At 43.3% G+C, this 27,514-nt stretch overlaps 1 protein-coding gene across 1 annotated transcript; it reads right to left on the bottom strand.

The window, feature by feature from the left end:
* Positions 1–466: 466 nt before the first annotated feature.
* LOC124676697 (cysteine-rich receptor-like protein kinase 25) lies at positions 467–6,152 on the bottom strand. The gene is made up of 7 exons (XM_047212739.1): positions 5,302–6,152; positions 2,364–2,468; positions 2,071–2,261; positions 1,705–1,915; positions 1,377–1,614; positions 1,096–1,246; positions 467–966 (listed from the first exon to the last, which is right to left on the bottom strand). Exons 1-7 carry the CDS (start codon positions 6,104–6,106, stop codon positions 658–660), a joined length of 2,010 nt encoding a protein of 669 aa, XP_047068695.1. The 5' UTR covers positions 6,107–6,152; the 3' UTR covers positions 467–657.
* Positions 6,153–27,514: the final 21,362 nt, after the last annotated feature.

Genomic DNA, 27,514 nt, shown 5'->3' with positions numbered 1-27,514 from the left:
AAGAGTTTGTTGGGAACGATGGGGACTTCCATCAGTTACGTGTTAACTTATATAGGCCAACAACGGCAGAGCTAGATACATGGAAGGTTACAAAAAATAGAGAAAATCATGGGATTGATCTTGATCTTATAAACCGATCAGATCAATGACATAGTAGTTTGAACTACCGTCCACCTCTATCTGTACTTCTGTCTAGGTTCATCTGAACTTCTCTGTCGTGAACACTAGATACTCTAACAACATCAACCGTTTAATTATGCTTTCTTTTCAAAGCATAAATGAACTTGTTTGCTTGCGACTTTCTTCCTTTCTAAGTGAATTTCCGAATTATCAATACATATCAAATGAATTTCTTCAAGCTGAATCAAGCATAGTAAACATAGGCAGACAAAGGTTGCACTACGAAATCCTGATGCATGCAAATATACACAATAGTAGAGAACTACTTGCATTTACACCGTGGAACTAGAAAAGGAAGCCCTGAGAATTACGAGAAAATGTCAAGAAAAGTACTATTTAATACATGTTGGGTATGGGAATGTATGTGCATCATCTATGTTAACCTGCTATGTTCCCTCCTTTTTGTAACTGAATCCAATCAACTGTACAGTCACCAAGCTAGTAGAAATGGATTTTGAGCACCTACACTTGCACGCGTTATCTACCGTCTGTCAAGACGACGTTGCTAATGTAGGAGTAGGGCGACTCGGTAAATGAACCGGTGGACTCCGGGAAGCTCGACATCCTGACGTTGAAGTACGCCGGCTGCCTGGGCTCCGGCAGGGTGAGCCCCTCGCTGCCGAGCATCGCGACGACGTCGGACATGTTTGGCCGGTCTTCGGCGCTGTCCTGGACGCAGAGCAACGCCACCTGGACGCACTTCATAACCTCGGTCACGGGGTAGCCGGTCCCGATTACCTGGTCGACCATCTCGTGCCATTTCCCCTCTTTCCAAAGACGATACGCCTGAAAGAATTGAACAGTTTGCAGTGATTAGCGGCCACTCCTGTCTTGTAGGTTTCAGCGTCCTGAAGTGCAGGTTTCTTGTTGCAGAAAATTAAGTGGGTCTTGTAGTGCATTGTTGTCTATACTTACGTATCCTGTGAGATTGCAGAATTTGCCGTGCTGGTAGAAGCCTGGAGTCCTCTTCCCGCTTATGATCTCAAGAAGCAAGACGCCAAAGCTGTAAACGTCGGACTTGGTCGAGAAGAGGCCCTCGGAAGCATACTCGGGAGAGATGTATCCACTGATGAGAAATGCCCAAAGAAATTCAGTCATCATAAGCTGGAGACCGACTACGTGTCTATGCGTGCTTGAATTTATGTTGGCACTGTAAGTACGTGCAGCAAAATTTGATCAGCAGGAGTAGTACTTACTGTGTGCCCATGACCCTGGTGGTGTTGGCCTCGGTGGTGTTGGAGCAGAATATCCTGGCCAAACCAAAGTCAGAGATCTTGGGGTTCATGTCGCGGTCCAAAAGGATGTTGCTCGCCTTCAGGTCCCTGTGCACCACTCGCAGCCGAGAGTGCTTGTGCATGTAAAGGAGGCCCTGCGCGATCCCGTCGATTATAGTGAACCGCCGCTCCCAATTCAGTATCGCACCTCTCGTGCTGTCTGCAGAGCAGCAACAGTCAGTCAAAATGTTGGAGAGGAAATGTAGCAACAGGCTCGATCGATGAATGGAATGGAACGCGTCACGCGTACCGAAGATGAAGCAGTCGAGGCTCTTGTTGTGCATGTACTCGTATATGAGCATCTTCTCCTCGGCCTGGAGGCAGCATCCCAGGAGCCTGACGAGGTTGGTGTGCTGGAGCTTGGCGATCAGCTGGATCTCCGTCTTGAACTCCATGAGCCCCTGCACCGAGCCGGTAGAGAGTCTCTTGATTGCGACTTCAATCCCGCCACTCAGTTCTCCCTGGAACGCAAACACAACATAGTCGTCAGAGAAATTCATCTATCTGACGCATTGCACTGAGCCACTGAACAATCCATTTGTCTGCTGTAACTGTACTATCAGTAATGCAGGAGTATAAATAGACACACACGTTTGTTTGTGTAAGAGCAGTATACCATGTAAACCGCGCCAAAGCCACCCTGGCCGAGCTTGCAGTCGTCGGAGAAGTTCCCGGTGGCATCCGCGATCTGGTCGAAATCGTAGAGCGAGAACTCGGAGTCGCTCTCCTCGATCTTCCACAGCTTGAGCACCTGCTCCATCTCCATGGACATGGTCGGTATGCCCACCCTCCCCGAGAGATTGGCCACTGATCAATTGTATATTCTGTTGGTTAGTGACGAGATCGGGGTCGAAGAGCAAGGCAACGTTCATGAGAAGAAGAAAGTTCCATGTTTTAGCAGGTAGGTACCTCTTCTTCTTCGTGTTCTGATCCACAGGAAACACGCCAAGAAGCCGCAGAGGAGCACGGTCACGGGGACTGCTATGGCGACGATCCATAGGGTGTTCTTGCTCCCTGCGAGCTGTTACTGTCAGATGAAAACTTCCAAGTTGAACTAGTACAACAAACGAGAGAAAATTTTCTAAGCAGGTGCACATCCCTCATCTGGGATGTTCATAGGTGCATCAAAACCGTGCTAGCCTTTTTATTTCCTCAGACAACTTTTTTTTTGCATCGCTCACATCATACAATTTTTGAACTCCAAAGTTTGATATAGGATGTAGGAAAAATAGTTTGTGATTTTTATAAAATTATTTATATATAAAGAATTTATTTTAATTTTTAAACATTCAAAGTTTTAAATTACTCAAAAAGTTGGAACTATTTTTTCTACATTCTAGTTGTAATGTTTCAGTGGCAAGCAAAGTTTCCATAATTTATATAGTTTATATGAGATACAACTTTAATCTTGAAACTTTGCAGTTCATTGCATAAATTTCCCAGAGCCAAAGGTTGTGCACTGTTAGTGATTGAGGAGTATGGCACCCTAGGTGGTAGTCAATCTGGCTTCATAAGATACTCGACATTGACAGCGCAAAATTCGCAGCTGTAGCCCAGATCCACAATCAGTGGTCTTCGTCTAAACACGGAGGATGCTGATTGGATCCGGGTGGCTACGACTCGAGGCGAGGGTCAAACACCGGGGTCTCCCCGGCGGCTGGCTCACGAGATCGCCTTTGGATTGGACACTGACGACCGTGGGAAGCAAAGCAGCGGCCGTACCAACTGGCTGAGCATAATCAAAGGGCTTAATTTCGTCCGATAGACGCGTCCATACGTACTACGTGCATGGCAGGCAGATGTCGACCCGGCCGGATTCCCCGAAGCATGTGATGTGAGTGGATGACTCTGCTTGAACAAAGCGGCCTGTGGGCGGTGGGCGGTGGCCATGGCTGAACAAAGGCAACAAAGGGGAGCAAGCAAGATTAATCAAAGGCCAGGGAGCTAAACCTGTCTCGCCAAAAGCTAGCACCTCTCGTGCCGCACGTGGATCCGCCTGAACAAAGGGAATAAATCTCCGGACGAAAAACCTGTGCTAGCTCTCGACGGGGTACGGTCGCCTACCTGTGTCGGCTACCATCGACATTACATGTACACCTAATTTAGATATAGATATAGCTATAATTTATAGATATATTCAAACTTAGATTAAAAAAATGCGCGACAAACTGTTTAGAACCGAGTGAGTACTTTGATCTGTAATAGGAAAATGGTCTATCTAGGGCTTAGTTAACCGAGAGTTATTTAACCGGCCTTCTTCTCCACCTCCGGCCTCCCCGCAGCCATTGTCGACCGGATCGCCATCCACCCCCCCCCCTAGCCGGCGCGCTGCCGCGCACCTCGCCGCCCCGCCTTGCCCCAAGCTCCCTCCTCCGCCGGTCCACCGCCGCCCAGGCCATCCCTCTAAGTCATGCCCCCTTCTTCTCTGGCGCCGACAGCCCGCACCCCAAACCCTAACGTCCATCCTCGTCGTCGCCGTCTATGATGCGGCCAGCCGCGCCGTCACCGGCTCCGGCTCGACGGACGTCCCCCCACCCCCTCCCTCCTCCAACTCGATATGCTCAATGTAGAAGACGACGCACGAACTTGGCACAATTCAACTGATGCATATTCTGCTGAGCTCTAACCTAAATCTCAGTGTACTAACAATTAGCAAAACCGATAGAAAAAAAAGGACTATTGTGCTAGCTAGCTCACTACTGCCGGTCCAGTCATCGACTGCCAAAACAAGGAACGGTCATGCGATTGAGATGGCCCGATTAGATTTGCTGGCATCTCTATCGATGCCATCGATTTCATGGATTCGCGCATGGAATAATGCTTGGAAAAACCTTTTATATATTTTTAAACAAAAAAGTCCTACCTTTGTCTCCGCTAAAAAATGGAAAATGCCCCGCGGAAAGTGCTGGTATAGTTCTCGACGAAATATGCAGGTCCATAGCATCATCGACTGGACTTGGACGTCCTCTCATCTCGCAACACAAAGGCAAAGATTCAACGGCCCACGTCGTAAAATATATGCACATATCAATACTGCCATGATCCGTACACATGGCGCGCAGATAATTCTTTGTTACTGTAGGCTGTGATGTGCACCGCCCGACGTTTCTTCTATGGACAACAAAGTCAAGAGGGCCCTACACTCTGATGAGATAAGCTGCCGAGAATTCTTTACTACAACTGTGTCGGATCTTGAAAACCAGCTATTGTTTGTTTGAGCTCTGATTTGAATCTGCTCCTTTTTAAAACAATAAAACTATAAGTAAGCCATACAGCTAAAAATGTGAGAACTGCTGGGTTTTGTGATTAATGAGTGATATTCTCAGCTAAAAAATACACAATATTTATTGTATTATTAAAAAAATCATGTAATTTTCTCGAGACATGAAATTACTGATGAATGTTGTAAATTTAAGTTGAACTAACTCGATGACTGATATATGTTACTTAAACTTTTCTTATACATGTATTATATATATTTGAATAGTATAAAGTACAGTAGAATTTCTTAAAATGCATGCACAATGGCATGCTCTTAGATAATATAGTTTTTCCACGTCAGCATTATTCATGCTAAAAGGGACGTCAAATGTAAATATCTAGAGATTTTTGTTTTCATGTTTCAGTTAGGTTAGCCTTAATTTTGACCCATTGTGCTTTGTACGTGCACAGTACGTTGCTACTTGCTGCTGACATTGTCATCTACTTACGCGCAAGGAGGATGCATCATCCAATTAATCATTTCCATCTCATTGACTGAAAGGAAGTACTACTGCTAGCTGCTGGTTTGAAACGGGGGATGGATTTTCAGATGCTAAAACTACATCAACATCGATGAGAGCCTCACCTGTGGAGGAAGAGGAACTGACGAGCGGCGTGAGCGTGACGATGTCGTCGGGCATGTGGAAGAAGATATCCTTCTCGTACCTGTAATTGCAGCGCACTCCGAGAATCCTCCCGCCCACCCTCCCACTCAAGGACTTGGGTATCTCTCCGATGATGCCGGCGAGGCAGCTCCGGCACTGAGCCGTCGTGAGATCCGGCGTGCACTGCGCCAGGCCGTACAGGTTGATCTTCTCGGGTGCGAAGCCGGCCTGGCCCGTGGCGTACCGATTGCTCGCGTTGCTGGCCCTGTCCGCCACCGCGTTCGCCAACCGCGTGACAAGGCCGTCGAACTCGGCGACGTTCCATGCGGACACGTTGTTCATGTTGTGGGCGACCTTCTTTGGCCCGTTTCTGACGCCGGCGAGGAAGTCCCGGTCGTAGAACCGGACGTGGCACTGGTCGTAGAAGATGGTGACGTCCTTGCTGTCGCGGCACAGGTCCGCCGCGCCCTCGAACGCCATGGCGAGGCACGCAGCGCAGCGGTCGCCGGGGATGTCCCCACGGCAGAGACCCAGCCCGTACGCCGTGTCCGGCGCCCGGCCGAACGCGCCCGCCGAGAAGCCGGTCGCCGAGGCGTTCCTCGGGAGCGCCGTGGACATGGCGGCGAGGTTGGCCGCGAAGGTGCTGTTGGGCTGGTAGAGCTGCTGCGGGCCGTCCGTGGAGCTGCAGACGTGGGAGAAGTCGTTGACCACCGGCTCGGCTTCGCCATCGCCGGATGCTGGTGACGAGGTGGTGGCAACGAGGAAGAGGAGAAAGAGGAGAAGCATGGTAGTAGGTGCTGAGTGAGAACTGTTGGGGGCACACTAAGATGGCAGAAAAGCTACGCTCTCATTGGCCTTGCTCGGTAGTTATCGAGTTGTATTAGTAGGCATCAGCCATCCATGCTCAACTAATTCGAATTTTGTACTAATGCACAAGATAGAATAAGGGCTCGAGAAGGTTGCTTAAGCCGTGACAGCGAGACAATAGGCAGCTGATTTCAGCTCGAGAAGGTTGACTTGAGGTACGGGCTCCGATCGCTGACAGAGATTGGACGATGAAAAAAATACACGAAATTGCGTGTGTAATTCTTGGACTGTACTAGCTGCTGAATGCTGATGATGTCGGTTCCGGATTTGTTTACAGGAGAAGATGCCTAGTAGTAGTACGTGTGGCCGATCGGGTTTGGTCCTTGGATGTGGATAACATTTTGCTGCCGAGTGCGACGGATTCTCGATATATGGAACTCGATCCGGATATTTTCGGAGTAGGGAAATTCAGCGGAAACCATTCAGTTCAAGAGTTGTGTGCACAGCCGAGCTCGCGTATAAGTGTGACCAGGAATTAGAAAGTTGACCCGACCAAAAATATTGCAAGGCCAGGATCCACAAACAGGCCGGTATCTGCCTTGTTTCCGAGAAAAAGAACCTTGTTTTGAATCTGAAAAAACCTTTGAGAATCCAATGAAGAATGAGGCCTTGAATACCTCTAGGCTAGGGTATTTCCATCTCCTAGAGATTTGGGGACGAGAGATGATTTGGCGAATCCTTCCATTTCACCCAATTCCCTCGTTTCTCTTCTAATCCCAAACTGCGATGGGAGTGGATTGTGATGTATTTACGCATTTTTTTTTAGAAGATACCATCTGAAAGGACATGCTCTATACATATAATTTAGCGAGAATCTAACATTCTCAAGTAGATTATAACGAAACTTATCAGTCCCTTGCGATATTGGACAATTGCCAGTTGCCCTTATAAAGCGTTACATGCCACAAGCTTGAGACCAACTAAATCTCGCATGAACGGCGTACCTGGTTGCGATGCCTCTGAAACCGTTGCGATTGTATCACTCTTGTGATGGTCAATGTTCTATAAAGCTAGATATTTTTTCGGAGAGTGGTGTTCCCTAGCCTCTTATCCTCTCAGGACCTGACCTCCGAGCCATCCTTGGTATCAAATGATTCAAAGCAAAAGAATATTTCTTCGTCGTGATTAGACAATCCTAAAAGTGGGAGTCCTCAGTTTTTTAATAAAGTGAGCCTATATACTTTCTCCTCTCAATAGAGTTTGCTAGAACCTCATCCTCCGTAAGAAGTTTAAAAACCATTTAACTAGGAGAGTTGCATTTTTTACCTGAGGATCATGACCAAGATCCCCTGATTTTTTGGGCGGAAAACCACTTTCCATATAGCCAATTTATATTCTTTCTTCTCACTATCTATGCAAAATTCCTTTTGGTATTTAGAAGACAGGTTTCATATACATTACCATATTACTATGTACGTACTGAATTAAATAGTACAAATCTTCTACCAATTGATATTAGATTTCCTTTCTAGTTGTTAAGTTTTTTCTGAAAGCGTCCCTCCACATGCTTCCATTTTGCATTTGTAAGTCTTCGATGATGAAAAAGAATGCCCAAATAGCTAATTAGAAACCCGTCTTTCTCAGAACGGATTGACTCAGCACATTGATGTGTCACATATTGGGCTCCCCCAAAACAAAAACAAAAATACCTTTTGGAAATTAATTTTGGACTCCCGATAGCTACTCCATTGCTGGCAATATTAGTTTCAGTCTCTTTGCCTTTTCGAAATCATGATCCATTCATCTGCATATTGAAAGATAGATAGTCCCCATCCACTAGACGAGGAATTACCCCCTCAATTTGACCATTAGGTTTTGTGCGCTCAATCATGAAGGTCAACATATCGGGCACTATGTTAAATAGTATGGGTGATAATGGGTCGCCTTGAAATTAAAAGATAATTTCCAACTATACTTTAATAAATTCACAACAAGAAGCAAAAGATCATTTCCATAGCTCTTTATGGTTCAATACTCTTACTTTGAACTAGCTACATTTAACTTGTGCACTTGCATACATCACCTTCCTAAAGGTGTTGCTGTTGTAGAACTTTCTCGCAGCATGTGTGTTGTCAGGGCACTAGTTGATGTCACTGTTGGTTACTGTGTGCCTTGGATTTTTTTTAATAATTCAGATGTGTTGTCCTTGATGACTCGAATTGCTAGTGATATAGAGTCGTTCGAGAGGCTTGTTGTACTTGATATTAATATCAAGGTTTTGGCTCCCGAAAGAAAAAATTTCCCGAGGGTGCTCGGGATTCCCGGTTCCCGTGGTAACCGAGAAATCCCGACCGGTTCCCAAGCAAATTCAAAAACTAAAATTTGAATTCAAAATTTGTAAGAAAGGGTTATTTCGAGTCGGAACTAGAGTTATACACAACCTGGCTTCTAACTAAATGGTCAATCTGCATCCATTGCTCTATATCCGTGCCCTAGGTCTGCGGTTCGAACTTTGTCATCCACAATTTTTGCATAATTATGTGAAATTGACCATAAATTTGACACAGACAGAGACAATAATCGTTAAAAAGAAAGAGGAGGACAAGAAAATCGAATACTGAACCTAGCGTTGCGCACAGTTGACTGGAACCACCAGGCCATCCATACAGCTCATGCTACTTTGTAGACTATGTGTTATTTATCTACTTTTATGCGTTTAAATTCAAAAAATTCAAAACAAATCGGGATTTTTTGACCGGTTAGAGTGTTTACCGGGGGTGCTCGGGAAACCCGGTTACCGGTCGGTAACTAGATTTCCCAACCGGTAACCAAAACCCTGATTAATATATTATCTTTTATAAAAAATAATTATTTTATTATATACGCCTCATGAGTTATGAAGTAGATATACAAGGGGGAAGGTACATTGGCTTAGCCAGTCTTGATGAAGTGCTCCTTCTTTGAAGGTGATAGGCATTGGTTGACTCACGCGTCCCTGTGGATCTTGCTGGGCAAGGTGAGCCCTTTTTGTTGTGGTTATATATTGATTGGTGGCTAACCTTTGGTTTAGCATTGTAAGGATGGTGTTCATTGTGATGTATGTGTAGTATACATGTTTCTAATAAATCGAAATATTTTCTCTCTTTTACTTCGCCTGTTATTTCTTCTAAGCTTAATAATTTAGGTGTTAGGCTAGGTAGTAATAAAAAAGAGATATATATTTCAACTAGAGTCTTGAAGCATATGGAATTTGATCATCTTACAGTTATTCCAAAAGCTTCGATCGTGCTGGATTCCACCTATTTAGATGAGGAGGAAGCGATTGTCACGTTAGATGGTCAGCTTCTTGCTCACCTAGTTGGTGAAGTATCAGAGGTGGGTTTGGATGAGGATGATCTTTACTCTTTATAGGAGTTAAAGGCATCTCGTCACAAGTCCAAATCCTCCTCCAATAAGAAACCGCGGAAACGGTCTAAAATTTCCAAATCTTCCATTGTTTCCCAATGAATGGCATGTTTGCGAATAGCAGAGATCTTGGTGACTTGGCTAAACAGTACATTTTTCCGATTGCATTAGGGATCATAATTTGGTTTTTTTTTTGCTATTTCTGAGACGGAGAGACGAGATTTCTCGCAAAGTCTTCTTAACCGTATATCCGGTGGTATTGACTTTACATGGATATCTAGTCGTCCCCGTGGAAGATCTGGTGGTATCTTACTCGGTGTCCGAACGGACTCAATGGAAGTGTTAGCACATTCGGTGGGGGAATTTCATCTCAAATTCCACATCCGCAATCGAGCTGACAATTTCATTTGGAGTCTACACTAGTAGGAAAAGCTTCATCAGTGGCGCACGAAAACATGATTCTGTGGCGCACGGGCGGTGCGCCACAGAAACTTCGCCACAAAATAGGGTTTCTGTGGCGCACTGTACCATGCGCCACAGAATTAACGTGTTCTGTGGCGCATACGGTCCAGCTGCGCCACAGAAATAGGTGCGCCACCGAATTCTATTTTGGTGCGCCACAGAACAATGTACATGTATACTCGATTTTGTGCTCCCTGGTGTATTATACAGGTTTTATACAGGTTTTGTACACAGTATACAGGTATAATATAGACAGATAGACAGATATAATATGGACACATATAACATAGCAACATTATACATCATCATCACAGTACTTAGAGCCCGATCGAGATACATATATAGTGGCAAGTGTCAAATGTTTTGCATACAACTCTTAATTCATACAAAATTCACAATTTTAAGATACAAAGTAGTCTTCATCCGGTTCCTCCTTTGCTCCCTCATCTCTACCCACCAGGCTCGCTTGCATCGGGGTCTTCATCCAGTTCCTACTATGATGAAAATGGAAGAAAGTGAGACCAACAAGTCCGATGCACAAGAGAAATGGAATAAATGCCTCATACATTGTTGGTCAACACAAATATTAACATTCGGGGATGGCGTAGGTGAGACCAAGTCCGATGCACAAGAGATTGATATTTGTGCTATCTTACCGAGGCTCACTTACGCCACCCCCGAGTGTACGGTGACCAAACATTTTAATCATCGGCATTTTGAAAATCTCAAAGCAAATGGAATGACAAAATGGAATAAGTGCCTCATACATTGTTGGTCAACACAAATACTATGGAAACCATAGTTGCAGTATACACCGCAGTATACTTTGCAGAAGGGCCCCCTTTCCCCGGCCGACGTTCCGTGAATGGGTCCTTGACGACACAACAACGCCGATCTGCCTCTCCGGCGCAGAACCACGGCAGTCCCAGCCGCCTCCCTTGTGGCCGCGTCTCCTGCGCTCTTCTCCATGGCCGGACCACGATTGGACTCACCGGGGGAATAATGATAATCGCCATCACCACAGGTGCATAGCAGTTTGCAGCAGATGCCATTTTTCTTCCCTCGCCGTCCAGTGAACGAGTCCTTGATGCAAAGACCGTGCCGGCCTGCCCAGCATTATGCTGGCCCATGTTGCCGCGCTTCAGGCCGTGTGTCCCGCGCCCTGCACTGTTCGCCTTCTTGCCCGGTGAACCAATAGACTGATCGTTGCAATAAGGAAACCGATGACGGCCGGTCGCAAGATTAGATTGCGATCGGCCGTCATCGGCTTCCTATTCCAACGATTAGTCTATTCGTTCACCGGGCAAGAAGGCGAAGAGTGCGGGCGCGTGAGACACGGCCTGAAGCGCGGCTGCGGGTCGGCATGATGCTAGGGAGGCCGGCACCGTCTTTGCATTAAGGACTCGTTCACGTACTGGACGGCGAGAGAAGAAAAGTGGCATCTGCTGCAAAGTACTCTACACCTGTGGAGTCTGACGATAGTGGTGATGGATATTATCATTATTCCCTCGGTGTGTCCAATCATAGTCCGGCCATGGAGAAAGCGCAAGCGCGAGAGACGCGGCCACAAGGGAGGCGGCTGGGATTGGCGTGGTTCTGCGCCGGAGAGGCAGGTCGGCGTTGTTGTCTTGTCAAGGACTCGTTCACGGAACGGCGGCTGGGGAAAGGGGGGCCCGTCTATAAAGTATATTGCGGCGTATAGGTGACCAAACATTCTAATCATCGGCACTAAAATGGAAGAAAGAGCCAAGTGGTATCTCAACTACATATCATATGCCTCATACTTTGTTGGTCGAAAGAAATATTAACATTCCGGGATGGGGTCAGTGAGGCCAGGTAGGATGCACAAGAGATTGATATTTGTGCCATCGCACCAGGCTCACTGGCCCCACCCGCAGTGTACAAGTGACCAAACAATTTAATCATCGGCACTAAAATGGAAGAAAGGCCAATGCAATTAAGAAGTAGCTAGTATGAACTAAATGGAATGCCTCATACTTTGTTGGTCGAAACAAATATTAACATCCGGGGATGGAGTAAGTGAGGCCGGGTAGGATGCACAAAATATTGATATTTGTGCCATCACACCAGAGCTCACTTGCTCCACCCCGAGTGTACGAGTGATCGACCAACCATCTAATCATCGGCAAGTACAAAAACACCAACAAACCGAGCAACCATGGTGACATAAGTCAAGATGCTCAAACACACATAGCATGCATGGAGCGAGATGCTCCAAAGGGATTATTCATCACTTGGTATATAGACCAAGTGATGCTGGCAAATGAGAGGCCAATCAAGAACCAAGTAAATCCGAGTAAGTGATAGATATGCCTAAACAAGCAACAACACATAGCATATCCCAGCTAACCGGATGAGACAAGTCTTGGTAGCCAACTTAATCACCTAGCACCACCTAGCCTTTTAAAACCATCGAAAGCAGTCCATTTTCTTCAAAGGATACCACGAGTGGCATTCATTTACATGATCCCCTACTGTGGATATCTCTATTTTCATCAAAGCCAACAAGAAATAGAAATTTATCATTACTCGGTTGAGTTCAAAACAAAGCTGGGGTACCATAAGGGATTACTCATCACTTGGTAGTAACCAGGGACATTAACCAGAGTGTACCATAGTAATTTGGATCATAAGGCATCAATTAAGGAGGCAATTAACCGGGGACAAAGGGAAACATTTGATGATCCGAGTAAGTGCATGACACTTTGAGCTACCAAGAATAAAAGCCAACGGTGGATAAACATCTGCAAGCAGCTCACACACACATGCAAACACATGTGTTGACGAGTAACTAAACGAGCAGAAGAACACCACCGGATATTCATGGGTACTTAGGATCGAGTAGGGAATTGATAAAGTACGGTGAGGAGCAAGCATACCATCGAAACTGTCCATTTGAGAGAAATAACATTGGGGTAATGTTAAAATGTTTGTCTCCATATTTGGGAGACATTTTTAATATTGGAGTCTAGCTAATGGAAATCAAGAACTAGTCTTGATCTCCAAATGGTGATTAGAGGTAATTTATTTATCTTAAGCAACATTAGGGACAAATGGGATCATGCAAGGGACTTGGGTCATTTGGATCATAAGGCATCAATTAAGGAGGCAACCAGGGACAAAGGGAAACATTTGATGATCCATTATCATAGGCAACAAAGCAGCAACTTTTTCCCCTCTAATCTAGCTAGAGTCCTTAAAAGAAATCCATCATAAGCATGGTCAAATACACATATATAGCATGGGGCAGATTCTCCAAAGGGATTATATATTCATCACTTGGTAATTTGGAGAGCAAACAAGCAGTAGCCATATCACTCAATCCAATAATATAGTAATTTGGATCATAAGGCATCAATTAAGGAGGCAATTAACCAGGGACAAAGGGAAACATTTGATGATCCGGTAAGTGCATGACACTTTGAGCTACCAAGAATAAAGGCCAACGAGTGGATAAACATCTGCAAGCAGCTCACACACACATGCAAACACATGTGTTGACAGTAACTAAACAGCAGAAGAACACCACCAGATATTCATGTGTACTTAGGATCAATAGGGAATTGATAAAGTACAGTGAGGAGCAAGCGTACCATCAGAAACTGTCCATTTGAGAGAAATAACATTGGGGTAATGTTAAAATGTTTGTCTCCATATTTGGGAGACATTTTTAATATTGGAGTCTAGCTAATGGAAATCAAGAACTAGTCTTGATCTCCAAATGGTGATTAGATGGAATTTATTCATCTTAAGCAACATGAGGGACAAATAGGATCATGCAAGGGACTTGGGTCATTTGGATCATAAGGCATCAATTAAGGAGGCAACCAGGGGACAAAGGGAAACATTTGATGATCCATTATCATAGGCAAAAAAGCAGCAACTTTTTCCCCTCTAATCTAGCTAGAGTCCTTAAAAGAAATCCATCATAAGCATGGTCAAATACACATATATAGCATGGGGGAGATGCTCCAAAGGGATTATATATTCATCACTTGGTAATTTGGAGAGCAAACAAGCAGTAGCCATATCACTCAATCCAATAATATAGTAATTTGGATCATAAGGCATCAATTAAGGAGGCAACCAGGGACAAAGAGACAAAGTAATTTCGTCGAGCACTTTGTGCCCGCACGGGAGAGGAAGAGGGAGGGGAGGGGAGAGGTGGAGCTCACCGACGATGCTTTGTTGGAGGAGGGGCCGGGTAGAGGAAGAGGGAGGGGCTGGGTAGGGGTGGAGGAGGAGGTTGACGATGATGGCAGGGGTGGAGGAGGAGGAAGACGCGGCGGCTCCTCCTCCTTGACGCGGAGCCGGCCCCTCCTCCTCCATGCGGCGGCCGCCCCTCCTCCTCCATGCCGCAGCGGCTTGTGCTGCTGGTGGCGGGGATGGGTGGAGCGTGGCGGCATGCGGCCCTCGCGGAGGAAGGAGGCGGCGACGGCGACGGCGACGACGACGCTCACCATGGAAGGCGGCAGCGCGCGGCGGTAGGGAGAGGAAGAGGGGTGGAGGAGGAAGTACGGGCGGGGGGGGGGAGGGGGTACGGTTGGATATAGAAGGCGCTATTTTTGTGGCGCACCACCACAAGTGCGCCACAGAATCAACTACTTCTGTGGCGCACCAAAACCAGTGCGCCACAGAAACACTTATTTCTGCGGCGCAACACGCCATGTGCGCCACAGAAATACCTACACTAATAATTGGTGGTGGCAGGATGTGGGCCCCACATAATTTCTGTGGCGCACGGTTCAGTAGTGCTCCACAAAAATAGCTTATTTTTGTGGCGCATTCTTTCTCGTGCGCCACAAAAAATCTTTCTGTGGCGCATTTCTGCTGGTGCGCCATAGAACTAAGCTCAACCTATAAGCATTTCCCTACTAGTGCTAGTCGCCGTGTATGGTGCTGCTCAGGAAGCTTACAAGGCCGCCTTTCTTCGAGAATTGGTGAATCTAGCAAAGAAAAACCCTCATCCTATCCTCATAGGGGGGATTTTAATTTGTTGAGATTTCCATGCGAGGAGAGTAGGGGCAGTTTTGACAATCACTGTCCCTTCTTGTTCAATGCGGTCATTGACAGCTTGGATTTGAGGGAAGTGTCAATGATTGGCAGACAATTTACCTGGGCTAACAATCTTCCGGAACCAACATATGAAAAACCAGATCGCGTACTCATGGATACCGATTGGGAATTGAAATTCCCAATGGTGCCGGTGCGCGCGCTAGAACGTATTGTTGGGTTTCGGATCATGCTCCCATCTTATTATCCACTGGTTTACCTAGACCTCCGTCTAATCGCCGATTTAAATTTGAACTCGGTTGGTTGAATCGGGATGGTTTTCAGACCATGGTTAAAAGGATATGGGAAAGACCGGTTGTAGGTTTGTCTCCGATACAGAGGTGGAATAATAAAATGCGTGATGTATGCAAACACCTCTATGGCTGGGCACGACACACAACTGGGATTTTAAAAAAGAAAAGCAACGACTATCATCTATTATAGATGACCTCGAAGCTAAAGCAGAAGTTCGGCCTCTTTCTGCACAAGAGATTGAGCAAAAAAGCCAATCGAATGGGGAAATTGCAAAACTTCTGCGTGAAGAGGAGCTGAAATGGTACGAACGATCTAAGGCCCAATTTATTCTGGAGGGAGATTCGAATACAAGGTACTTCCATTGTGTTGCCAATGGCAGACATAGGAAGAAACTTATTCGTTCTCTTGTGCAGGATGGGGGTACGATTGAGGGTCATGAACAGCTAAAGTCGTATATTACGAGCTATTATAAGGGACTTTTTGGTGCTCCCGGGGAAGGAAATTTCTCATTTGATGAGACTAGAACGGATGATATTCCTCAATTCTCTCAAGCGGAGAATAATTTTCTCACTTCTCCTTACATTGAGGAGGAAGTAAGAAAAGCTGTTTTTCAAATGGAGCATAATAAAGCCCCTGGTCCTGATGGCTTTCCAGCTGAATTTTATCAGAATTTCTGGGATGTCATCAAGTTTGACCTGCTGGCTCTTTTCACGGATCTTCATGCTGGTCAGTTGGAGCTGTTTAGGCTCAACTTTGGTGAAATTATCTTATTGTTGAAGGTTAATGAAGCAGAAATGATCCAACAATACCGTCCTATTGATACGTCCCAAACGTATCTATAATTTCTTATGTTCCATGCTACTTTTATGATGATACTCACATGTTTTACACACATTATATGTCATATTTATGCATTTTCCGGCATTAACCTATTGACGAGATGCCGAAGAGCCAGTTGCTGTTTTCTGCTGTTTTTGGTTTCAGAAATCCTAGTAAGGAAATATTCTCGGAATTGGACGAAATCAACGCCCAGTGTCCTATTTTTCCACGAAGCTTCCAGAAGTCCGAAGAGGAAACAAAGTGGGGCCACGAGGTGGCGACACAATAGGGCGGCGCGGACCAAGTGCTGGCCGCGCGGCCCTAGTGTGTGGGCCCCTCGTGACGCCCCTTGACCTGCCATTCCGCCTACTTAAAGTCTTCGTCGCGAAACCCCCAGTACCGAGAGCCACGATACGGAAAACCTTCCAGAGACGCCGCCGCCGCCAATCCCATCTCGGGGGATTCAGGAGATCGCCTCCGGCACCCCGCCGGAGAGGGGAATCATCTCCCGGAGGTCTCTTCATCGACATGATCGCCTCCGGATCGATGTGTGAGTAGTCCACCCCTCGGACTATGGGTCCATAACAGTAGCTAGATGGTTGTCTTCTCCTCATTGTGCTATCATGTTAGATCTTGTGAGCTGCCTATCATGATCAAGATCATCTATTTGTAATGCTACATGTTGTGTTTGTTGGGATCCGATGAATATTGAATACTATGTCAAGTTGATTATCAATCTATCATATATATTATTTATGTTCTTGCATGCTCTCCGTTGCTAGTAGAGGCTCTGGCCAAGTTGATACTTGTGACTCCAAGAGGGAGTATTTATGCTCGATAGTGGGTTCATGCCTCCATTAAATGCGGGACGGTGACGAGAAAGTTCTAAGGTTGTGGATGTAATGTTGCCACTAGGGATAAAACATCGATGCTTTGTCTAAGGATATTTGTGTTGATTACATTACGCACCATACTTAATGCAATTGTCCGTTGTTTGCAACTTAATACTTGGAAGGGGTTCGGATGATAACTCTGAAGGTGGACTTTTTAGGCATAGATGCATGCTTGGATAGCGGTCTATGTACTTTGTCGTAATGCCACTGATTGAATCTCATAGTACTCATCATGATATATGTATGTGCATTGTTATGCCTTCTTTATTTGTCAATTGCCCAAGCGCAATTTGTTCACCCAACATCTGTTTATCTTATGGGAGAGACACCACTAGTGAACTGTGGACCCCGGTCCTATTCTTTACATCCGAAATACAATCTATCGCAATTGTTCTTTACTTGTTCTTCGCAAACAATCATCATCTTCCACACAATACGTTTAATCCTTTGTTTACAGCAAGCCGGTGAGATTGACAACCTCACTGTTACGTTGGGGCAAAGTACTTTGATTGTGTTGTGCAGGTTCCACGTTGGCGCCGGAATCCCTGGTGTTGCGCGCACTACACTCCGCCACCATCAACCTTCAACGTGCTTCTTGACTCCTACTGGTTCGATAAACCTTGGTTTCTTACTGAGGGAAAACTTGCTACTGTACGCATCACACCTTCCTCTTGGGGTTCCCAACGGACATGTGTCTTACACGCCATCAAGCATTTTTTCTGGCGCCGTTGCCGGGGAGATCAAGACACGCTGCAAGGGGAGTCTCCCACTTCCAATCTCTTTACTTTGTTTTTGTCTTGCTTTGCTTTACTTTATTTACTGCTTTGTTTGCTCTTATATAAAAAATACAAAAAAATTAGTTGCTAGTTTTACTTTATTTACTGTCTTGTTCTCCATATTAAAAACACAAAAAAATTAGTTACTTGGATTTACTTTATTTAGTTTGCTTTATTTACTACTGCTAAAATGGGTACTGTTGAGAATACTAAGTTGTGTGACTTCACTAGCACAAATAATAATGATTTCTTATGCACACCTATTGCTCCACCTGCTACTACAGCAGAATTTTTTGAAATTAAACATGCTTTACTTAATCTTGTTATGAGAGAGCAATTTTACGGTGTTAGTTCGATGATGCTTGCTGCCCATCTTAATAATTTTGTTGAACTATGTGAAATGCAAAAGTATAAGGATGTAGATGGTGACATTATAAAATTAAAATTGTTTCCTTTCTCCTTAAGAGGAAGAGCTAAAAATTGGTTGCTATCTCTGCCTAGAAATAGTATTGATTCATGGACTAAATATAAGGATGCTTTTATTGGTAGATATTATCCTCCCGCTAAAATTATATCTTTGAGAAGTAGCAAAATGAATTTCAAGCAATTAGATAATGAACATGTTGCTCAAGCATGGGAGAGAATGAAATCTTTGGTGAAGAATTGCCCAACCCATGGACTAACTACTTGGATGATCATCCAAACCTTTTATGCGAGACTGAATTTTTCTTCGCGGAACCTATTGGATTCAGCTGCTGGAGGTACCTTTATGTCCATCACTTTGGGGCGGCAACAAAGCTTCTTGATGATATGATGACAAATTACTACGAATGGCACACGGAAAGAGCTCCACAAGGTAAGAAGGTAAATTCTGTTGAAGAAACCTCCTCCTTGAGTGATAAGATTGATGCTATTATGTCTATGCTTGTGAATGGTAGATCTAGTGTTGATCCTAATAATGTTCCTTTAGCTTCATTGGTTGCCCAAGAAGAACATGTTGATGTGAATTTCATTAAAAATAATAATTTCAACAACAATGCTTATAGGAATAATTCTGGTAACAACTATAGGTCATATCCTGCTGCTAATGGTAATAGTTATGGTAATTCTTATGGGAATTCTTATAACAATAATAGGAGTGTACCCTCTGGTCTTGAAGCCATGCTTAAAGAATTTATTAGTACACAAACTGCTTTTAACAAATCTGTTGAAGAAAAGCTTGATAAAATTGATATTCTTGCTTCTAAGGTTGATAGACTTGCCTCTGATGTTGATCTTTTAAAATTGAAAGTTATGCCTAATAAGGATATTGATAATAAAATTGTTACTACATCAAATGCAATCCAAGTTCTAATTAATGAGAATATTAGATTGATGGCTGAATTGCATGCTAGGTGGGAAAGAGAAGAAAATGAAAAACTAGCTAAAAAGAATGTAGCTAAAGTTTGGACTATTACCACCACTAGTAATGTTAATGATTCACATGTTGCTACACCTCCTACTATCAATGGTAAAATAATTGGTGTTGGCAATGTTTCTACTCCTAGTGCAAAGCGTGCAAAATTGCCTGAAACTGCTAAAACTGCTGAAACTGATAAAACTGCTGAAATTTTCAAAATGTTGGGGACAATGATTCCATTGCTGTAGGTCATAATGATTTAGACTTTGATGATTGTCACATCTCTGAAGTTATAAAGTTCTTAAAAAAACTTGCTAAAAGTCCCAATGCTAGTGCTATAAATTTGTCCTTTACAAAACATATTACAAATGCTCTCATAAAAGCTAGAGAAGAGAAACTAAAACTTGAAACCTCTATTCCTAGGAAGTTAGAAGATGGTTGGGAGCCCATCATTAAGATGAGGGTCAATGATTTTGATTGTAATGCTTTATGTGATCTTGGTGCAAGTATTTACGTTATGCCTAAGAAAATCTATGATATGCTTGACTTGCCACCATTGAAAAATTGTTATTTGGATGTTAATCTTGCTGATAATGCTATAAAGAAACCTTTGGGGAGGATTGATAATGTTCGTATTATGGTTAACAATAACCTTGTCCCCGTTAATTTTGTTGTCTTGGATATTGAATGCAATGCATCTTGTCCCATTATATTGGGAAGACCTTTTCTTCGAGCTGTTGGTGCCACCATTGATATGAAGGAAGGTAATATTAAATATCAATTTCCTCTCAAGAAAGGTATGGAACACTTCCCTAGAAAGAGAATGAAGTTACCTTATCATTCTATTATTAGAACAAATTATGATGTTGATGCTTCGTCTCTTGATGTTACTTGATACACACTTTCTGCGCCTAGCTGAAAGGCGTTAAAGAAAAGCGCTTATGGGAGACAACCCATTATTTTACTTCTGCACTTTTGTTTTATATTTGAGTCTGGGAAGTTCTTATTACTGTAGCAACCTCTCCTTATCTTTATTTTATTGCATTGTTGTGCCAAGTAAAGTCTTTGATAGTAAAGTCAATACTAGATTTGGATTGCTGCGCAGGAACAGATTTCTTGCTGTCACGAATTTGAGCAGTAGTCTCTGTAGAAAATTTATAAAAATCTGCCAATTTACGTGCGTGATCCTCAGATATGTACGCAACTTTCATTAAATTTGGGCATTTTCATCTGAGCAAGTCTGGTTCCTCTTAAAAATTCGTCTTTACGGACTGTTCTGTTTTGACAGATTCTGCCTTTTATTTCGCATTGCCTGTTTTGCTATGTTTGATGGATTTCTTTGTTCCATTAACTTTCAGTAGCTTTGTGCAATATCCAGAAGTGTTAAGAATGATTATGTCACCTCTGAATATATGAATTATGCACTGACCCTCTAATGAGTTTGTTTTGAGTTTGGTGTGGAGGAAGTTTTCAAGGGTCAAGAGAGGAGGATGATACAATATGATCAAGAAGAGTGAAAAGTCAAAGCTTGGGGATGCCCCCGTGGTTCATCCCTGTAATATCCCAGGATTGGGGGTTACAAAAAGAGAGGAAACAGATGTGTGCATTGCATTCATGCATAGAAAATCCGGGGAATTTTCGCGCTTTTGTTTAAAACCTCCAAAGGGATCGAGGTTTCTCTTACATCGGTGGAATTGAGTTAGTCTTCGATGTGGGTGTGATAAATTTCGACATGACCTTTCTGAACTCATGTGTTTTGGGGGAAATAATTTGAATTCAAATTCAAATATGGAAAACAGAAATTCAAATAAGAATTTGAATTGGAATTTGAAATTTAAACAAGTATATAAACATTATAGGTAAAAGTACACACATTTGCTAATCCAAATGAATAAACGATTTAAACTTTACTACAAATATCATTATCAATTATTTACAAGTCACATAAATATAAATAGAGAATGATTACAAAAGGAAAATAAAAGAAGTCCTAAATCTAAATCTTCTTGATCTTCTCAATATTCCTATTCTTCGTTTCCTGCAAAACAAACAACAACAAAACAACAAAACTAGATGTTGAATGGTTAAAATGTATGCATTCCCCGAGGTAATGCAAATTTCTTTGTTGGAGACTAGCTACAAGGAATTAAGAATTTATCTTAATACCCAAATTGTGACTAGAGGGAATAAACCTTAATTAAGCAAACGGGGAGGCAAATTGGACCATGAGGCAACCGGGGACTAAGGGCAACAACTGATTGATCTATATCAAATGCAGAATTAGGCAACAATGCTTGATCCTATTAATTTTTAGGCAACAAGGATAACAACATCATTTCCCTCTAATCTAGCTAGCACCTATTAAGCCACTAGTTAATTAAAGTGACCAGGTTTGACATGGAAAAGTCAAACTGATCAAGAATTCTTAATTAAATTCAATGGATAATAAAGCAAAGCTTAACTACTATTAACTGTGAGTAAAGACATCAGCTGAAGCCTCATGTATTATACAATCGGTAGCATTAAAATAAATATCCAACAGAGATAAGCATGACTCTACCCGTGATTTGCACTAGGGGAAAAGAAAGCCAATTCGTCCTCTTACACTAGATAGTGAGGCACCCACACAAGCAGCATAGTCACTACACACATGGCATGTGTGTTGTCAACGACACAAACGGCATCCAGCGAGTATAAAAACGAGATAGCGAGTAGTACTAGGCGAGGTTCTAGCACACCACACTTTCCAGCCGTACCAAATAACCATCCAGACAAAACCAGCACATCACTCAAATTTCTAGAACAGCAAGAACACAACCATAGCACTGGAACAAGCCTAAATCGCTAGGAGGAACAAGGCTGACCACCGGAAGGAGGTTTCTTTCCAAGTCAAGAGTCCAAGCTATCAAGAGCAACGGGTAGAAACCAACAAGTAATTTAAGTAGATCATACAATATCTGTTCTTGCATAGACATTTTCGGGGAAAATAAAAGTAGTATACACGAGTAAACCATCTAAATACCTTCGACTAGGTTTTAACCTAGGAGGACAGAGAGATGGATTTTCTCTCAGAACTGCATAGTGGTGCTATGCAAGAATCATCACAGAGAAGAAAAGCCACATCATAGTATCTGTTCTTATTTTAAACCTATGCCTCAGCCTTTGCATCATCGGCTGGAGCAAGCATAGATCTGTCCATTAAAATCAACTCAAGCATCACCAAGGGCTTGGATTGGACAGATTGCATCATCTGACCCTACAGCTATGATCACTGCCTATTTCTCATTTTACACAAGTACCTACAGCACCAGATCCTATTCATACATACGTATCATGTGCACACTCATTTGAGGCACCACATGATAGATATGGTAATTAGAAAGTACTTGGGCACTTATGCAAAGGAAGAAATGACATTAAATCTAAGCTGTAAGAACATCAACTTAAGCACAAGCTAACCACCATATAAAGTATCCATTTATAAGCAGCATATCTGTCCTGAGATAAATCTCAATACACCACCAAACCAAGCATCAAGTAAATAATGCATGCTGTAGTATATACTTAGTTTCATCGATAAGAGAAATATAACCAGCTACATATGCCTGGATGATTAATCATCCAATTAGAGGCATCACTATAATTAGTAAGCAAGGATCTGTCCAGTACCATTTGTGCACTCGACTTAGTCATTACTATAATCAGCCAGTAATACACAACTTGCTCCAGGAATTACTTGAGTTCCAGAAAATGAATTCCAGGCCAACCCAGTAGTGTATAGTCACAACCAAGTCCTATTAAACAAGCAAATAAGTTCAACAGCCAGCCAACAAATCAATTCTGCTTGAGAAATCAATAATACATGTTCCTTGCATATATAAGCCACTAAGAATTAAACAAGAGCATCACTGAATTGTCTCAGCCAACAGTAATATTCATATTCAGATTTGCTAGGCATAGCATTTCAGCAAAGGCCAGGGATGGTTATCCATCCAAACTGAGGCTGCAATGGTAACAGCAGACCAGCAACCTTTTACAGGCCTCCTAGATTACCAATTCATCCAAGCTGGGGCCTTACAAAGCACATATAGCTAACCACTCTTAAGCATAATAATATAGCTCACTAGAATAAGTATTTGACTGATAAATTTACAAGTCATATAGCCCATGAATAGCACTCCCAAGCATATGCAATAATCAGGCCAAGCACTTAAGTCCTTGATCAACAAATTCATAGTCATAGAGAATACGAGAGGGGGAATAGCTCACAGGGGTGTAGTCAAATAGAGGAAGAGCCCGACGCCGGGGTTGCAGTCGTAGACGCCGTCCGGCCAGCGTCGAGGATGAAGTAGTCACCGCCGCACCACACCACCATCCCATGTCATCTCATCCACACCGCCACTAATCCACCACCAAAGCAACCGACCAGTAAATGGAGGGCGCCGGGGTTGCAGACACTGCCGTCCGCCGGCGCCAGGTCGAGCACGTCGTGGAAGTTGAGAGCCCACCTCGCCGGTGCCAGAGAGGACAGGAAGCAGCCATGGACGCAGGAACAGGAGCCGCGCCGCAAGCACGAGCCCTATGGCTCAGGTTCTGCGAGCGTCCGCGCGCGAGTGCTTGGAGGTTGGTGCCGATGCGGAGATCCGTTATAGGAGTCGGTGGCGGAGCCCACGCTCTCGGGCGGCCGGCGATGGCCGAAGCAGCGGCGGGTGACGGTAGAACCGCCGGTGACCATTAGGGTTTCCGGGGTCATGGGCGAGCAACTGGGGGCATAGAAATCAAATCGGATAGAGGGTTTCGAAGAGCATGAGGAGGCGGAGCAGATCCGGCCAGCGGCGGCGCCGGAGTTGGCCGGGAGCGGCCGGGGGGGAGAGCGACGACGCCGCGGAGACATGGAGGTCACGAGAGAGAGGGGGTCGTGTGCGTGTGTGTGGAAGAGGTGAGCGAGAGAGACAGGGGTCGGGTCGGGATCTTTCCCGTGCTCGACCAGGTCGGATAGCTCAGACCTGGTTTGGGCCAAACCATCATTGGCCAGGCCAATGGGCCAGCCCATCTAACCATTTGGACATTTTTATCTAACTAATAATCCTCTAAATAAATCAAGTCATGAGGAGATTCAAATATGAATAATTTTTTTCATAAAATTAAGAATTTCTAATTATAAGTGAAAACATAAACAAATACCACAAAAGCCAAAGAAAAATAATATTATCTTTTCACTAAATTTTAGAAAATAAATTCTTAGATCTTCAACTATTAAGACAAAAATATTAAAGATATAATCTTTTTATTTCTATTTTTCACCTCAAGAAAATAGTAAATATTTCTTTGTATTAAAAATTTTCATATAATATAATGGTTGTTTCTTCATGGTTATGCTTAACCATATAAAAAACCCTAATTGATCATTACTTCAACATATAATTCCAAAACCTAGAAAATAATTAAAAGATATATCCTCGTTTCAACCACTGTTTAAAAACCCTAAACCCTAACATGATATTACTAGTGATTGTCTTATCCTAAAACCCTAATGCATTAGGAACCCTAGCTCCATTAATTCATATGAATCCTAAAGCTGCTTCTATACCTAAAACCTAGTTAAACATGTGATCATGGTACTTTAATTTTGATTCATAGAACCATAATTAGCAATTGAATACTTTCCATGCCACATAAAATGTAGGAGCCCTATTATCAATAATTTAATGTTCCATGTATGCATACCTATTCAACCTAGTTGATCAAGTAGGATCAACCAAATCTAAACCCTATCTCCTATTCCCAAAACCATCATCCTTAATTAACCTTGGTTAGCATCACACCATCGTGATGAACTCCGATAGCAACCATACAAAAATTGTGCATCCTATTCCATACACACTAAACCCTATCAGTGTGAAATAATTATTAATCATCCTATTTAGGAGCCAATCATTCCTTACTTAAGAGAACCAACAGTAAAACCTAGACCACCTCAACCCTAATTGCTATACTTCTTACTATTTAAGAAGTATGTTCTTCAAAAGTTATTCCTTTGAAGTAATCATCAACCATGTCATGTAGAACTTAAAACTGACAACTAATATTTACATGTTATGTAACTACTATCCTTTGGTGTGTTGATTGTTATTATACATTCTACTACTTATTTATAATACCAAGTAATCAAACCTAAATAAGAACCTTGTTTGTGAACCATCTAAAAGTGCAACACACCCTAAACCAAGCATTACAACTCACTAATCCTAAATCATCGGGGTTAGGTCACGTTTAGAGCGATTGCATCTCATACTTATGCATTATTGCATCCTTGCCAATCTTTTAAACATCGTCCTTACCGGACGATGATGCTATTTCAGAATTTGGAGTTATTGCGTATCGAAGACCTTGTCTGCAAAATCTTGCAGCCAAGAAAGGCAAGTTCATCACTTGCTCATGTCATTTGAGTATCTTTATCAAATTACTTGCAAAGTACTATGATTATCACTATTGCATAAAAAACCAAAACCACTATTTTCATAACTATGAATATGACTATGTGGTGGGCAATGGAACCATGGATTGTGTTGATATGGTGGAGGTTCCATTGCAAGGGTTTATATCCATCTAGGATTAAACAACAAATGTCGTCCGAGTGATTCTTGTGCCGTAATACCCTTGTTAACCATAAGATCCGGAGTGGGACGGAATAGTCAATTGTATTTCCACCTCTTGTACATCAACGGATGCGCTTTACCGTAGACCCTTGATCCAAGAGAGGACAAGTGGTACCCTTGATCCAAGAGAGGACAAGTGGTAGGGTGGGGGTCCCGATGAAGTCCCCACGGTTATTGCGGTCTATGATGGGTTGCAGCTGCCGGCGAAGGAGTTCATGGTAGAGACCTGAACTGTTGTCGTGGTCGGGGGCCGTCCTTAATTGGTATGAGAGCACCGGCGAGGACCCAGGGTCGGAGTTTGCAGCAAAGGGTGGGTGTATGAGGTAGCGGAGGAATATGATTGGCTATGACCTTATACCGGGCCTCACACCAAAGGAAGTGTGGACGAGAACTAGACTCGGTTGGCACCAAGGTTAAGATCTCTTATGGGTAAAGCAACACACCTCTGCGAGTGTAATGAATCGTGACCTGTCACTCCCTGTTCCGGGATAAGGAACTGCGAACGCGGCCGGAAAGGAGCTCCATGAAGTTCTAGTAAACCGGTGAAGGCTGACGGACATAGTTCTTCTGAATAAAAACAACCTTTTGAAGAAATGGTTATGAAAACTTGCATTGGTATTAGACTTTCTGGTCTAATGCTGTAGCTAGTGCATTAAACACCTCTTTCCTATAATGAACTTGTTGAGTACGCTCGTACTCATCCCACTCTTAAATCACCTGCTTAGATATGGAGGCATCGAAGGAGTATCTACAGTGCAACTCGAAGGCCGAGGAGTCAACAACTACTTCAAGAGACAAGACCCTGTCAGAGGAGTCAGATACCACATACATCAAGGAGAAAACCTAGTTTAGCCATAGAAGGGAACTAGTTTCCTAAACCTAGCTCCTACTTAGCTAGAATCTATTCTTAGCCTCTTTAGCTAGTTAAATACTCTACAAATAGAGTTCGTGATAAGACTAGTCTACGAGTCGTTCTTCTGGAGTTTATTTGCAGATTTACCGCATTGTATAGTAGGAGGCTGTGCTGATCTTATGTAACGAGTCCGTATGTAATTCTATAGACATGCCTTGGACCCGCATATGTTTCTGTTGTACCACTCTGAGCGATATAATACTAGTGGAACGGTGTTTCATTGGGGTTATATCAGACTTGCATACTACACCATGCAGTGGTATGCCGGGTCACCACAATCCCTGCATATTTTAAGAAGACCCAAGCGTCTAAGCTTGGGGATGCCCAAGGCATCCCTTCTTCATCGACAACTTATCAGGTTCCTCTAGTGAAACTATATTTTTATTCCGTCACATCTTATGTGCTTTACTTGGAGCGTCTGTTTGTTTTTGTTTTCGTTTTTGTTTGAATAAATTCGGATCCTAGCATTCATTGTGTGGGAGAGAGACACGCTCCGCTGTTTCGTATGAACACATATGTTCTTAGCTTTATTCTTAATGTTCATTGCGAAAGTTGGACTATTTCATTCATTGTTATATGGTTGGAAACGGAAAATGCCGCATGTGGTAAATGGTTTAATGTCTTGAATTATGTGATACTTGGCAATTGTTGTGCTCATATAGATCATGTTTAAGCTCTTGCATCATGTACCTTGCACCCATTAATGAAGAACTACATAGAGCTTGTTAAAATT

The sequence above is a fragment of the Lolium rigidum genome, chromosome 7 (genome assembly GCF_022539505.1).
Source record: "Lolium rigidum isolate FL_2022 chromosome 7, APGP_CSIRO_Lrig_0.1, whole genome shotgun sequence".
Taxonomy (NCBI): Eukaryota; Viridiplantae; Streptophyta; class Magnoliopsida; order Poales; family Poaceae; genus Lolium; species Lolium rigidum.
Note: the sequence above shows the minus strand (reverse complement) of the source record. Positions and strands in the feature narration are given on the sequence as shown.

Bases quoted from the DNA above. Each gene is read 5' to 3' on its own strand.
- LOC124676697 (XM_047212739.1), bottom strand. From the start codon at position 6,106: ATGCTTCTCCTCTTTCTCCTCTTCCTCGTTGCCACCACCTCGTCACCA. The intron at 1,615-1,704 runs GTACGCGTGACG...GCTGCTCTGCAG, and splicing joins CCTCGACTGCTTCATCTTCG to ACAGCACGAGAGGTGCGATA. The intron at 1,247-1,376 runs GTAAGTACTACT...ATTTCTCATCAG, and splicing joins ACCAGGGTCATGGGCACACA to TGGATACATCTCTCCCGAGT.